Here is a 14002-nt window from a genome sequence, read left to right as displayed (position 1 = left end):
GTTTAAGATTTGTAATAAGCGAGATTGGGTTCGAGGTGACAATCGGTCGCTGAACGTAGCCACGGTCACGGGATGGATGTTTTATCTAACGGAGGTCTGGAGTGGTTGTATGTGTTTTCCGAGAAGTGTGGTTGTGGCGGCATGCGGCCTCGAGAGCGGGCCGAGCCACGTGTGATGTTGCCTCGGAGGTGCCGATGCAATGGGACATACATTGTATTTAGTAACCAAAACTCCAGGCAGAAACTGCCTAGCAACGGCGTTTGGAACTCTCTCGATGCTTCCAACGAGTGTGCCTAGCAACGGCGTTTGGAACCTTCTCGATGCTTCCAAACGGGGATAGAAAACAAAATGCAATCGTACAGGGAGAAAAATCTCCACGAGGCTGGCATTCTTGCGATTGCCTTGGAGAGTGATACATCGAGCGTTTTCGACGATCGCATTTGCGTCTAAGTTAGTTTCGCTTAGTAAAGAGTTATCCCGGTGACCGTGGATTCGTTTGAACTCAAACATTGCTAATAGTATTATTTAATTTAATTATTCGTAGATCGTATTATTCATTAGGCTTAGTGTTTGTTAGTCTTATTATTAGTTGTACTTATTATTTGTTAAGCTTAGTGATAGACCTGTATATACGTGTAAATAAAATCTCGGCTTTGTGAAACGATGGCTAGTCCACATGAAGAGTCGTCGCGCGCCCACAATTCGAATCCTGATCCGACATATATATTGAACACAAAACAAAATATATCAAAAAATTAATAATAATAAGGAACATCAAACAGCGAACCAACGAAATTGAAGCAGCTACACTAAATCAAAATCGAAGCAAGGAGCTCCGGGATAAAGTTCGCTGAACTCACGCATACACCAATACATACACGCATACAGGGGAAATTCCCTTTCTCCCAGAAGCATGGTGACGAAGATGTGCCTCCAAAACCTCTTCGGGAATTTCATTCGCAAAACGAACTTTCACGCAACGATCGGTATCAACGATTTCAACCAGAGGGGGTTCCCTCTCCAATACGACGGTCTCTGCATCGAAGAAATTCTCGTCGAAAGTAACCGAATCGTCAAAGCCGAATTTCGACACGGCCTCGGCACCAATGTTGAATAGTTCCTCCAACCACTCTGATACTCGTGGTTTATCACAGGGCCGCATGCGTTTGATGGATCCTCCCGAGTCGCCCATGGGTTCTTCGGAATCCCTCTTTCGCTTGGGCTGAGAACAACACGGTATATTCTAAATAAAACGAAACAGAACGAATCAAGCAGACTAAAAACAAGACTAAATACGTACCAGGGAAGTCTGGAAAGGAATCTCTGATGGAAATGCCTCCGCAAACATTGTCCGAACGTCGATCACCGAAGCCCAGGGGAACAACAAAAAGGGAAAAAACATTAAGATCACAAAACAACCATAATATGGGAATATCCAAACTTACGAAAAATAACTCAACGAAGGAGGTTCTTGTTGTGGGAGAGCAGCGGAGTTGCGCGTGTTGCCCGAGCAAACATTGAAATGATAATGATGCTGCAGCCACCAGCCCTTCCACGCGCCGAAGAAACACCGGTAATTCCCACGGTACAGCACGTGGAAGTTTCTCGCGGAACGGACTAGATCAGCGTGGAATGCTTCAAATCTCCTAGACGCTAGCTCAGCAGAAACACAGGACTGATAGAAACTAAGTCGAAATACGGAATTTACATTTTGTCACGTACGATTCCAAGAAGCCCAAACTGCAACATCCCCATTCCCACGGAAGCGTACCCCCAGCGGACCACCACCCCGTGGGGGATGGCATTATAAATAAGCGTAGCAACATAGCGCAGCGTTCATTAGTTTGTTCATAATTCTTGCGATCGTTTGTTATTACGGCTCATTATTCTTTGCGTTCATCACTGCGTTTAGAAATTTTGTATTGTATTTTGCGTTTCGGGGTCTTTAGTTTTTCGGTAAAGAAAAGAGAGTCGCGACTAAGTAAAAAGAAAATTTTATCTTTGAAGTCCTCATTTCATCGTTTAGACAAAAACGCGCATTGTAATTGCGGTATTAATCCAGTTAGTAAATTGCTCAGTCTGTATTAAAATAGATAAATAAAGTAAGAGTTGATAATAAACTATATTCGAGTTCAAATAATAAACCCAACAAAAACTACGACGACCACCGGAGCGGCTGAGGTAATGGCACCAGACAGCACCTACTCCTCAAGGTAAGAAAATTAATTTTGAAAATTTCCTTCTTCTCTGATAATCTCGTTGCCCTCGAGAATTGAATTAGAACTTCTTGTCATTGATCTCGTTTTATTTTCGTGAACGGTTTTGAAGATAGAATCATTGTTTAAACTTTAAACAAAGGAGTTGTCCGCTGTGTCGGCTTGTGCGAACGGTGTTTTCAGCTACTGAAACATCCGCTGATCTTCGCATTCCTCCTCCCACTGTTGGTAAAATATTACCCGTCTTTGGGCAAGACTTGCGAAATCACACGAGTTCCACGCAGAGAGGATCGTTAGAATCATCCTCGATTATTAAACTCAAAAGGCAAGAAAATCGTGGTAACAGAATCCATCGTAGTAAATGAATTGAGTTTCGGTTCTAACGGCAAACAACTACAGCGAAATTAAAAGAGAAGAAGAAGTCAAACGTAAAAATAAATGTAATATCGTGATGTAATATGTTTACAAAAAGTGGACAATAGAGATGTTAATCAGACAGAAAAGACGATTGTGGCTTAACTTGAACTATTCATACCAAACGTACAGAAAACAGCGCAATCCACACTCTCTCTCGGCAACGCCACTCGCAAACTCCGTCTCCGCTCGACTCGCACTCGGCTCCTCGACTCGCACTCTGTTTCTCGACTCGCACACTCTGTCCGTTGTCCCATTCTATTGTCCTTTTCCTAGGCCCACCGCACACGTGGTCTACAGACGCTCGTAGCCAGGGTCACGTAGGTCTTTTCCACGAAACTATGCACTTGAAAAGACCGATGACACATTGATGGGTCCGACGGCGCCTCGGCTCTCGCGACACTGTTCATAGTTCGCCCGATATTTCCCTTTTCCTTTCGTCCACGATACTACATTCGGCCATCCTGCAATAACATCTGCCCTCAGATGTTGCCTTCTATCTCGCTGTCATCAGATGCGTCACTTTCGGCGTTTAGGACCCAAGGTTTCATAAAATCGAGGTGTGTGCGGGTCCTTCCTTCGGTAGTGCTTCGCACGCTTTCTTCTTTTCTTGTAATTTCGCAGGTTCCCTTCTAGCTTACCTATGTTTCGTTCGGTTAGGCTACAGTCAAGGCAGTTGGATACCACGTGTTCGACCTTTTCGCGTAACCCCTTGAACCAGAAGTCCTTCTTGACCATAGCTTCTGTTTTGGTAACCTCGAAATGCCCACGCTCGTGCGCTTGCCCGACTACTTGAGCCCGCATCGCCTTCGATACTACTATTAGCACATCGTCCTTACACTCCTTATACAACATATTGTTTCTTACTACCTGCCCATCGGCCTGACTGCACGTTGCGGCGTCCAAAATCCTACAGACTTCAATGTCCTTGTTCTGAGCCCTTCTCAACCGTGCAATCAGCCCGTCTTCACTCTCCGTTACATACATAGTGCTCGGCAGGGGGTTCCTACTCGGAGCATCTACATGCTGCATACTTTTCCCCGGCCGATGACACACCTGATACTTAATCTCGCCTAGTAACAAGGCCCATCTAGCCACACGCACACACAAATCTTTCTTTCTAACTACACCTATCGGACTCGCATACTCCGAGTCTGACGATTTGATGACACCCTCGTTTGTCCACGCTTCCATCAAATCATCTTCTTCCTTTCTTTCCGACGGCGCCAGTTTTCGCGGTCTTCGCGCTATCGGCTTGTCGCTTTCCAAAACTACTTTTGCGGTTATTCCGACGTCTCGCTTCTTCTCCGGCCTATACCCCCTAACGATATCTCGAATCGCTTCACGATAATGCGGTTCCTGCACGTGTGTTAGGTCTGTTTCGTCGGTCTGTTCTACTACGTTAATTCTAAACACATCCGACACGTCTTTGTTAGTCTGTTCGTCAAGCCGCACGAAAGTCACTTCGCCCCGTTTAACCCGTAACTCTACCTGATCCAGAAAATCAGTGCCTAACAACAGGCCGTGCTTCGTCAATATTTTGTTTGAGACAACGTGCAAAGTGATTGGCAGTTTACACCCGTCAACCGTCATTACCTTAGTGAATTCACCCCAGGTCTCATTGCCAGCGGAACCAAAACCGTCGAACTTAAACTTGCATTTACCTAGCGGTGGTGACCCTAACCTCGCATACTCGTCTGATCGAATGAACGTGAGATCACTACCCGTATCCACTAGTGCCACAAACCTACATTCATCTATCGCCACTTCTTTCACATACTTCCCCTTTTCGGATTTTGACACTACGCAAGTCTCTTTCGGTCGTGCCGTACACCTCGCTGCAATATGTCCAAATCCGCTGCACTTGAAACACCTAACACCTTCTCCCCTCTCCGGACACTTAACACTTAGATGATCCTCACTATCGCAAATGAAGCATCTTCTTTTCTTCATTGCGTCTACAGATTGACTGGGCTTCCCGTTCTTCTGGGTTTTAGCCGGCTTCACAATCGACTTTGCTCTGCGACTCTTCTGCTCTTCGTACATCACTAACCTCTTCCTCAACTCTTTGATTGACGTAGCGCCGTACAATACAGCCTTATTGTTCTCGTCGTCTATTATTCCATCCACTATGTATTCCACCTTTGCTTCCTCCTCCATGTCCACATGGCTGGCTATTTCGAGCATGCGGTACATGTAAGCCAAACATGCTTCATCACTCTCCTTTTTTGTTTCTTCAAGTTTCTGATGAACTTGCCTACTGTTGACTTTCCTCGAAAATTCTTTCACTAGCCCCCTCTTCAACTCATGCCAAGTCCTGGCATGACACTCGAAGCTCGCAAATATTTTCGCTGATCCCTTCAGCAGCTTCCTTGCGTAGACTGCCTTCTGCCCATCCGACCACATGCACGTATCAGCGACTTCCTCGAACGACTCGAACCATCGTTCGACATTTTCACCTCTGTTGCCACTAAACGACTCTAATGCATCTTCGACGTCTCTAAAACTCAGTGTCGAACCAACACATGCCCTTCGACAACATTCGTCACGGTCCTGATGCACCCTTCGCGTATCTCTCTTGTATCCTCTTGCGTTTTTCTTGTCATCTTCATCCTCACTTTCGTCGTCGCTTTCTTCTTCCGACGATATGTCATTACCATCCATGGCCGCTCGTAGCCGTGCGCGTAATTCTACTTTTCTTCCCGTCGTTTTTAAACCCAAACTAGCGAGGCGCTCCTTCAACTCCTTCGTATTCATTTTCTCAACATCCTCACCTTCGTTACAATCACGCTCAGCTCTCTGTACATTTTCTAAATCTCGTTGACCGGTTAGCTCTTCACCGCCCGTCGATCCCTTACGATACGATTGTCCAGCCCTACACGCCCGATTCAGCCTTGCAATCAGCACTGACCTCGCACCCGATATAGGGAGGTTCATTCGCGCGAGCTTATTCCTCAGCTCCTCCAGCGTCGAACCCTCTTCACCCGACAATCGTTCGTCCCCGACGTTTGCCATTTTTCACACTACACAAACTTAAACAGTCAACGATATCGTCTTTTACCGCACCGCGTACCGGTAAATTCACAACTAGCTCGAATAGCTCTGTTAAACCGTTTCGTTTTCTGTCTTGTCCAATCCCGGACGAGCCCCCCAAAAAATGTAATATCGTGATGTAATATGTTTACAAAAAGTGGACAATAGAGATGTTAATCAGACAGAAAAGACGATTGTGGCTTAACTTGAACTATTCATACCAAACGTACAGAAAACAGCGCAATCCACACTCTCTCTCGGCAACGCCACTCGCAAACTCCGTCTCCGCTCGACTCGCACTCGGCTCCTCGACTCGCACTCTGTTTCTCGACTCGCACACTCTGTCCGTTGTCCCATTCTATTGTCCTTTTCCTAGGCCCACCGCACACGTGGTCTGCAGACGCTCGTAGCCAGGGTCACGTAGGTCTTTTCCACGAAACTATGCACTTGAAAAGACCGATGACACATTGATGGGTCCGACGGCGCCTCGGCTCTCGCGACACTGTTCATAGTTCGCCCGATATTTCCCAGGCCTTTCGTCCACGATACTACATAAATTTATATAAAGCAACGAAAAATCTCACGTTCCTATCCAATCCAGCAACACTAAAATATATATTTCGAGCTAATAAAATATACATATATATGTCGGAGATGAAAGGAAAGCCGAAGCCCTTCCTTGGAAATTTTGGGAACATCCTCTAGTACCTTAGCCTAGATTTTATTATAGTTGTAATTGCTTAAGATTTGTAATAAGCGAGATTGGGTTCGAGGTGACAATCGGTCGCTGAACGTAGCCACGGTCACGGGATGGATGTTTTATCTAACGGAGGTCTGGAGTGGTTGTATGTGTTTTCCGAGAAATGTGGTTGTGGCGGCATGCGGCCTCGAGAGCGGGCCGAGCCACGTGTGATGTTGCCTCGGAGGTGCCGATGCAATGGGACATACATTGTATTTAGTAATCAAAACTCCAGGCGGAAACTGCCTAGCAACGGCGTTTGGAACTTTCTCGATGCTTCCAACGAGTGTGCCTAGCAACGGCGTTTGGAACTTTCTCGATGCTTCCAACGAGTGTGCCTAGCAACGGCGTTTGGAACCTTCTCGATGCTTCCAAACGGGTATAGAAAACAAAATGCAATCGTACAGGGAGAAAAATCTCCACGAGGCTGGCATTCTTGCGATTGCCTTGGAGAGTGATACATCGAGCGTTTTCGACGATCGCATTTGCGTCTAAGTTAGTTTCGCTTAGTAAGGAGTTATCCCGGTGACCGTGGATTCGTTTGAACTCAAACATTGCTAATAGTATTATTTAATTTAATTATTCGTAGATCGTATTATTCATTAGGATTAGTGTTTGTTAGACTTATTATTAGTTGTACTTATTATTTGTTAAGCTTAGTGATAGACCTGTATATACGTGTAAATAAAATCTCGGCTTTGTGAAACGATGGCTAGTCCACATGAAGAGTCGTCGCGCGCCCAAAATTCGAATCCTGAGCCGACATATATAATAACCTAAGCAATTCTACGTCGAAATAAAAATCCGTTCAACGAGGAAAAATATTTATTGTACCCAGCTTTAATCCTCTCCCGTGCTAGTATCCCTGCGCATAGCAGGTTAGCCGAAAAGTGAAATTCATTTACCAGTTGCATTAAGCGTCAGTTAACGCTACCCATTAAACGTAAAAGAAAATAATAAAAGTAAAATATTTTGAAATAGTCCTTAGACTATTTCTGGTGGCAGTAACTACCGTATTAATTAGAAATCTAAATCAGTATTAAATACACAGAAATATCATTTCAATTTATTTCCCTTCAGATTAAATTCAAACCCAAATTATAAAAAAAAATTTTTTTTCAGTAAAATTTAACTTTAGATTTGATCGATTTCAATAAACCAGTACGTAACAGATTAGTTTAGATATAATTTTGGTGGCAGCGGTGGGATCCGCTTCACGGAGGATTAAAGTTGGTTTAAACGGTTCGATACGCTCCATAGAACATTAAAGTTGTCACGCTTGTCAATAAAATATATATTTAAGAAACAATGGCGATTGTAGTGGAATCGTTGGACGAAGAAATGGTTTTGACATTGTCGGAAAAGCTTAAAGCATGGGATGCGAACTTTCGCGATGTGAGTGCAAAACTCGCCGAATTACAAAGCGGCTTATTCGAACTTAAAACAAAACAAGAACCTAAAACACCCGTATCGCCGCCGACAACGCAACAAGAAACGGTCCAGACGAGTGTACATACCCAGCCAATTGAGCTAAAAGACGCGATCGAATCGGTGCCAGTGTTTGACGGACATCGACCATCGGTATTCCACTTTTTAAGAGCTTGTGAGCGCGCGCGAAATATGTGTTACGACCGTTCGCGGAGAGACGCGGTCGCGAGGAAAACGCGTCAGCGAGAGGCGTAAATTCTCGCTACGATTCGGTGAATCGACGCCGCGAAGTAGTCGTTCCCCTGTTTCGGTTAAGATAACAGAGGTGGTTAAATGAATATGACACAGTAGAGTAAGTTATATTTCACCGTTTATTCCACAACTTATAACGAAGGCAGTTACGCTGGTGCGTATGTACGAGATGAGTGAGTGACTGATCTACGGGTGTGTATACCCGGTGGAAGGATGTTGACCGTTCGAAGGATGTAAAATCAGTACTGTCTTGGGAGACGATGCTGTCTCGGAGGAAATCTAAGGATGGGTGTGTCTAGCGCACGGGACCATCGGATTTGTTGGTGCCGATGTTATTTAGGAGAGTGAGGGAATAGGCTTCGTTTTTAATTGGTTAAACGAAGGGTCTGAACCGCCCTCGAGAGAAAGTGGTTAGTGGCAGGAAAGTTGCGGCGTACGTGAGAAAAACCAACTTTCCCTTGTCCAGCCGTGGTAGACAATAGTCTTTAGAATTCCTCGGAACCAGATGTTTGTTTTGTTCGAAGGACCTTCTCTAGGAAATCTATGAGATTTATGGAAGGTACTTGCAACTATGGAGGATACGCTGCGAGTATCCGGTGACATCTGATTGCCATATTGCCCGCGGTGTGTGGCCTGGGCTAGGTAGAGTGTTACGCGACGTAACAATATGATTCCCAGATATCAAGAACCTCAATTAGTAAAATTATTAGTAAATAAGCTTCGTGGACACGCGTTCCTCGCCATCGAAGACACGGAATTAATGAGTTTAAATGATTTCGGAAACAAATTAAAGGATTTATTCGGCCCAAAGAAATCTCTTAACGAATATAAAGGAGAATTAGGAACGATATTTCAACGACCCGGGGAAGACATATTAGATTATATGGATCGCGTTAGAAATCTTAGATTGGCAATAATGGACGGAGAAAGAGGCGACTACGGCATCATATCTCCCGACATCCAAGATACTATAGATTGGGAAACGAGAGAAGCTTTCGTTAAAGGACTTCCGAACGAGGTATATGTACGAGTAAAAATAGCAGGGTACCATACTTTAGAAGATGCGTATCGTCAAGCCGTTAAAGCAACACACGAATTGAGACAAATAACCGACAGAACGCGACCCCATCGACCGACACCCTCGAACTATTACAGACGCGATAACGCATGTCCCTCGAACACTAATAACAATATCAGAAACAACCGCCAAGATCGAAGATCAGTACCTCCATCGCAGAATTTTCCGAATACTAATAGACAAAATATCATGTGTAACTATTGTAAAAAACCCGGACATTTAGTGAAGGACTGTTACAAATTTAAAGCCCGAGTAGACGCCGGATTAATCGTACCCTACGCTTCGAGACCGTCGGGAAACCAAACACGTCCTTCGGGAGAATGGGGCGAGCCACGAGGGAACGATACGCCGAATCGCCCGAGAGTACAAGCGGCAATCAGACGACCGGCGCCGACGGCAACAAACAGGACGAGGGCAGCCACCCACGCGAGATCAACTCCACCACCCATAACGAGAGACGGAGCGAACGCAATGCCGACTATAAGATCGAACGAACAGCCACTAAATACTGTGGGGGAGTCATCCCACAACCAAACAAGGCCACAGACAGAGAATCCAGAATCTCAAGACAAAAGGGAAAGAGCGAAGCACAAGCAACCGGCGAAGGAAAATCATCAAGAGTTGAATTCAGATTCGGAAGGCGACCTCTCCGAATTATTTCAGTAAAATTTAACGATTCTCCAACGACCCCAACTGCACGAATAGTTTCCCCAAATCTAAAAACCAAGACGAGTTTATTGTTAGACTCTGGATCGGAAATCAATATTATCAAGAAACCTGCTTTACCCGATTCAGCCATCATCGACGAGAAAGAATCAATTGAAGTGCGAGGAATTACGGCAACGAGCCTGGTCTCCCTAGGGCAGACGGTAATACAGGTCGCGGGCCATCCGGTTATTTTTCACGTAGTCGATGATTCATTACTAATCGATCAAGACGGAATCTTAGGATCCGAATTTTTTGCAGGTTGTAAAGCTCGTTTAGATTATGAAGAAAAACATATCAAATGGGGAAATATTTATATTCCCTTCGACACTAAGGAGAAAATAATTATACCGAAGCGAAGTTCAATAACGTGTTCAATTAATATCGCTAATCCAGAGATAAAAGAGGGATTTATTCCAAGAATCGAGCCGAGCAAGGGAATCTATTTCGGAAATGCAGTTGTGAGGAATCATAAAGGAAAAGGCTATATAAGAGTAATAAATACTACTTCAAGAGATTACGAATTTACAACACCGACGATGGTAATTAAGGAATTTGAAAATCCCTCCCCGCTTCCTAGGACAGCGTGTAATACAGTTTTAAAATCGAAGGAAAGTAGATACGAAAAAATAAATGAGTTACTACGACTCGAACACTTGAACGAAGAAGAAAAGGAAAATGTAAAAAAATTGATTCGTAACAATCAAGATAGATTTCATATTCCAGGAGATACATTGGAGGCAACTGAAGTTCTGGAACATAGAATAATTACCACAGATAATATACCAATTAATACCAAACAGTATCGATATCCGCCAATACATCGAGAAGAGATAAATCGACAGATTCAAGAATTGCTAGATACGGACGTAGTGGAACCATCAATATCTCCATATAACTCCCCGTTATGGATTGTGCCCAAAAAACCCGATTCGCAAGGAAATAAACGCTGGAGATTAGTTATCGATTATAGAAAATTGAACGATAAAACGATTGGCGATGCCTTCCCATTACCCAACATCACAGAAATATTGGATCAATTAGGAAGTGCAAAATATTTTTCCACGTTTGACTTAGCATCAGGCTTTCACCAGATCCGTATGTCGCAAGAGGACGCCCACAAAACGGCATTTTCGACACCATACGGACATTTTCAATTCAAAAGAATGCCCTTTGGATTAAAAAATGCCCCAGCAACATTTCAACGTTTAATGAACTCGGTATTATCGGGTCTGCAAGGAATAGAACTATTCGTCTATCTGGATGACATAGTGATTTATTCCAGATCTCTCCAGGAACACGAAATTAAATTTAATAAATTAATGGAAAGACCGAGGACAGCCAAATTACGATTACAACCCGATAAGTGTGAATTTTTACGGCATGAGGTGAATTATTTGGGACATATAATTAGTGAGGATGGCGTGAAACCCGATCCAAAAAAGGTCGAAGCCGTATCAAAATTTCCACGACCAAAGAAGGCGAAAAATATCAAACAATTTCTGGGACTAGCAGGATATTACAGAAGATTTATACCCGATTTCTCCAAGGTCGCGAAACCATTGACACAACTATTAAAGAAAGATACTCCCTTCAAATGGACGGAAAATCAAGAAGATGCATTCAATAATTTAAAAACAGCGTTAATGACGAAACCCATTCTACAATATCCAGACTTTTCTAAACCTTTTAACCTTACCACAGACGCATCAGGATATGCAATAAGCGGTGTACTGAGTCAAGGGCCAATCGGAAAGGATTTGCCGATTGCGTATGCCTCAAGACTATTAAATTCCGCCGAACAAAACTACTCTACTGTCACGGTGGTCGTGAGAACGCAACGAAAGGATGGTTATGCCTCACATACCTTGGTCAGCAAAATGATGGCTAAGCAGTAATAGAAACCCTATGTGACCGGCATCCAGCGATAGCCCCTCCACAGGAGCCGGGTCCTTGATATAAAAAAGTACCTCTCGAGTCGTTGTAAGAACATTCTTTTCTGTGCTGTTTGACCATTCTGTATCGTTACTCTGTCAGTGTTCAATAAATTTTCTAATAACAATCAAAATTTAAGTACGAATTTCTCACCTTGCGTGCGGAACGTGAAATTACCCCGAATCGACGTGACACTACCATAGAAAAGGAGTGTCTGGCAATTGTTTACAGCGCAATGCACTTCCGACCGTATCTTTACGGAAGAAAGTTTACTATCGTAACCGATCATAAACCTTTAGTGTGGATGCATTCTATCAAAGATCCTACTTCTAGAATTTGGAAATGGAAATTAAAATTATCGGACTTTGAATTTGATATTGTATACAAAGAAGGCAGAGCGAACGCAAACGCAGACGCATTATCTAGGAACCCTCCAGAAGTTTGTTTACCAATCAGAAAGAGAGAGGAAGTCTCACCGATTCGCTATCCTGTCCCAAAAAGATTCGAAATAGACACGTCAACGGAAGACTCTCCCGTATTCGAAGCCAAACCACGCGTCTTGCCTCAACCCAGTGATTCCAAAAACCAAGGAAAGGGTTTTACCCGAAAACATTTTACAATAGAAGAAACCCCCATAAAATATTTAGACCAAGCACTAACAGAAATCAATGTAAGTACAGACAGAGAAATAACCAATCGAGAAAAGGAAGACACGGACACGACAAGCGAAAAAGAAACCTCCACTGTAGTTCCAGAACTAATTCAACAACAAGAAAAGGACACGAGACCTACGATAATTGCGGAACTAAAAATTTCGGAAACCCGAGACTCAATTGCAAGAGTAAGTGACCATAAAGTAGTATTTATAGATATACACGGCAAACCGATAGATAAAGGAGCCTTAGAAATGAAGGAAACGGGAAAATTGCCTCGTTATGAAGATTTAATGTTAGAAAAAGCAAGATTGAATTACGATTCCGGAAAATACATTGTATCCCTACCGATAAAGGAAAATAGAAATATTCCAATAACACCAGACAATTTATTAAACTCGCTAAGATCTCTATTAGACGTAGTAAATGAAAAACAGTTAACTTCGTTTAGCATTAGCAAAGGAAACTTGGAGGAAATACCCTGGCGATATACAATCAGAAAATTAAAGGAAATATTTATGGAAAAAACCTTATCCATCACCATTTGCACTGGAGAAGTAATTACTCCACCTGTGGAAGCGCGGAACAACATAATACGAGAAAAACATGAATCAAGCGTAGCAGGACACAAAGGAATTACCAAAACTTATCAAAGAATACGACAACACTACTATTGGGAAAATATGAAAAAGGAAATTCAAGATTACGTAAGAACATGTAAGGAATGTCAATTAAAGAAACTCACAAGAATAAAAGCAAAACAACCAATGGTACTTACAGACACACCAGGTAAAGCATTCGATAAAATTAGTATGGATATTGTAGGACCATTACCAAAAACTCAAAAGGGAAATGAATATATATTAACCATCCAAGATTTATTAACAAAATACTCAATCGGGATTCCACTAGGAGGAATCTCTTCAGCCGAGATAGCGGACGCTTTTGTAAAGCGATTTATTTGTCGTTTCGGATCACCGAGAGCTATTCTCACTGATCAAGGAACGAACTTTACATCCTCACTAATGAAGAAAGTAGCAAAGAGATTCCGCATCAAACAATATACCACGACGGCATATCATCCACAAAGTAACGGTTCAATTGAAAGATCTCACCACGTACTGATTGAATATCTCAAATTATACATTGAAAATTCCAGAAATTGGGACGAATGGGTAGAATTAGCTATGTTTTCCTATAATACCTCTGTACACGAAGAAACGAAATTCTCCCCGCACGAATTAGTTTTTGGACATCTAGCCAGAGAACCTACTGGTGAAGTAATAATTGAAGAGAACATGGAACCAACATACGCAGAATATCTCGAAGACCTGTTCGATAAAATTAACACCGTACAACGAATGGCAAGAGAAAATTTGATAAAATTCAAACTAAGATCAAAGGAATATTACGACCGACGAATCAACCCCCAGGATTTTAAAATAGGAGATTCGGTATATTTACTAAAAGAACCCAGCAAGGGAAAATTCTCCGATCAATATACTGGACCATATAAAGTGCTAGAAATCTTGCAGAATCAAAACGTCAA

General features: G+C 43.0%; 1 protein-coding gene across 1 annotated transcript; it reads right to left on the bottom strand.

Annotated features, from left to right (window-relative positions):
• Positions 1-752: 752 nt before the first annotated feature.
• On the bottom strand, positions 753-1974 carry LOC117206214. The gene is made up of 2 exons (XM_033445344.1): positions 1301-1974; positions 753-1222 (listed from the first exon to the last, which is right to left on the bottom strand). Exons 1-2 carry the CDS (start codon positions 1400-1402, stop codon positions 857-859), a joined length of 468 nt encoding a protein of 155 aa, XP_033301235.1. The 5' UTR covers positions 1403-1974; the 3' UTR covers positions 753-856.
• Between the last annotated feature and the right edge of the window lie 12028 nt (positions 1975-14002).

This window comes from Bombus bifarius, unplaced genomic scaffold (assembly GCF_011952205.1).
Source record: "Bombus bifarius isolate JDL3187 unplaced genomic scaffold, Bbif_JDL3187 scf7180000007998, whole genome shotgun sequence".
Lineage (NCBI taxonomy): Eukaryota > Metazoa > Arthropoda > Insecta > Hymenoptera > Apidae > Bombus > Bombus bifarius.
This window is presented reverse-complemented; position numbering and strand designations above follow the sequence as displayed.

Coding starts and splice junctions, on each gene's coding strand:
- LOC117206214 (XM_033445344.1), bottom strand. CDS start 1,402: ATGTTTTTTCCCTTTTTGTTGTTCCCCTGGGCTTCGGTGATCGACGTT. Junction 1,223..1,300: donor TTCCTTTCCAGACTTCCCTG/GTACGTATTTAG, acceptor TGTTGTTCTCAG/CCCAAGCGAAAGAGGGATTC.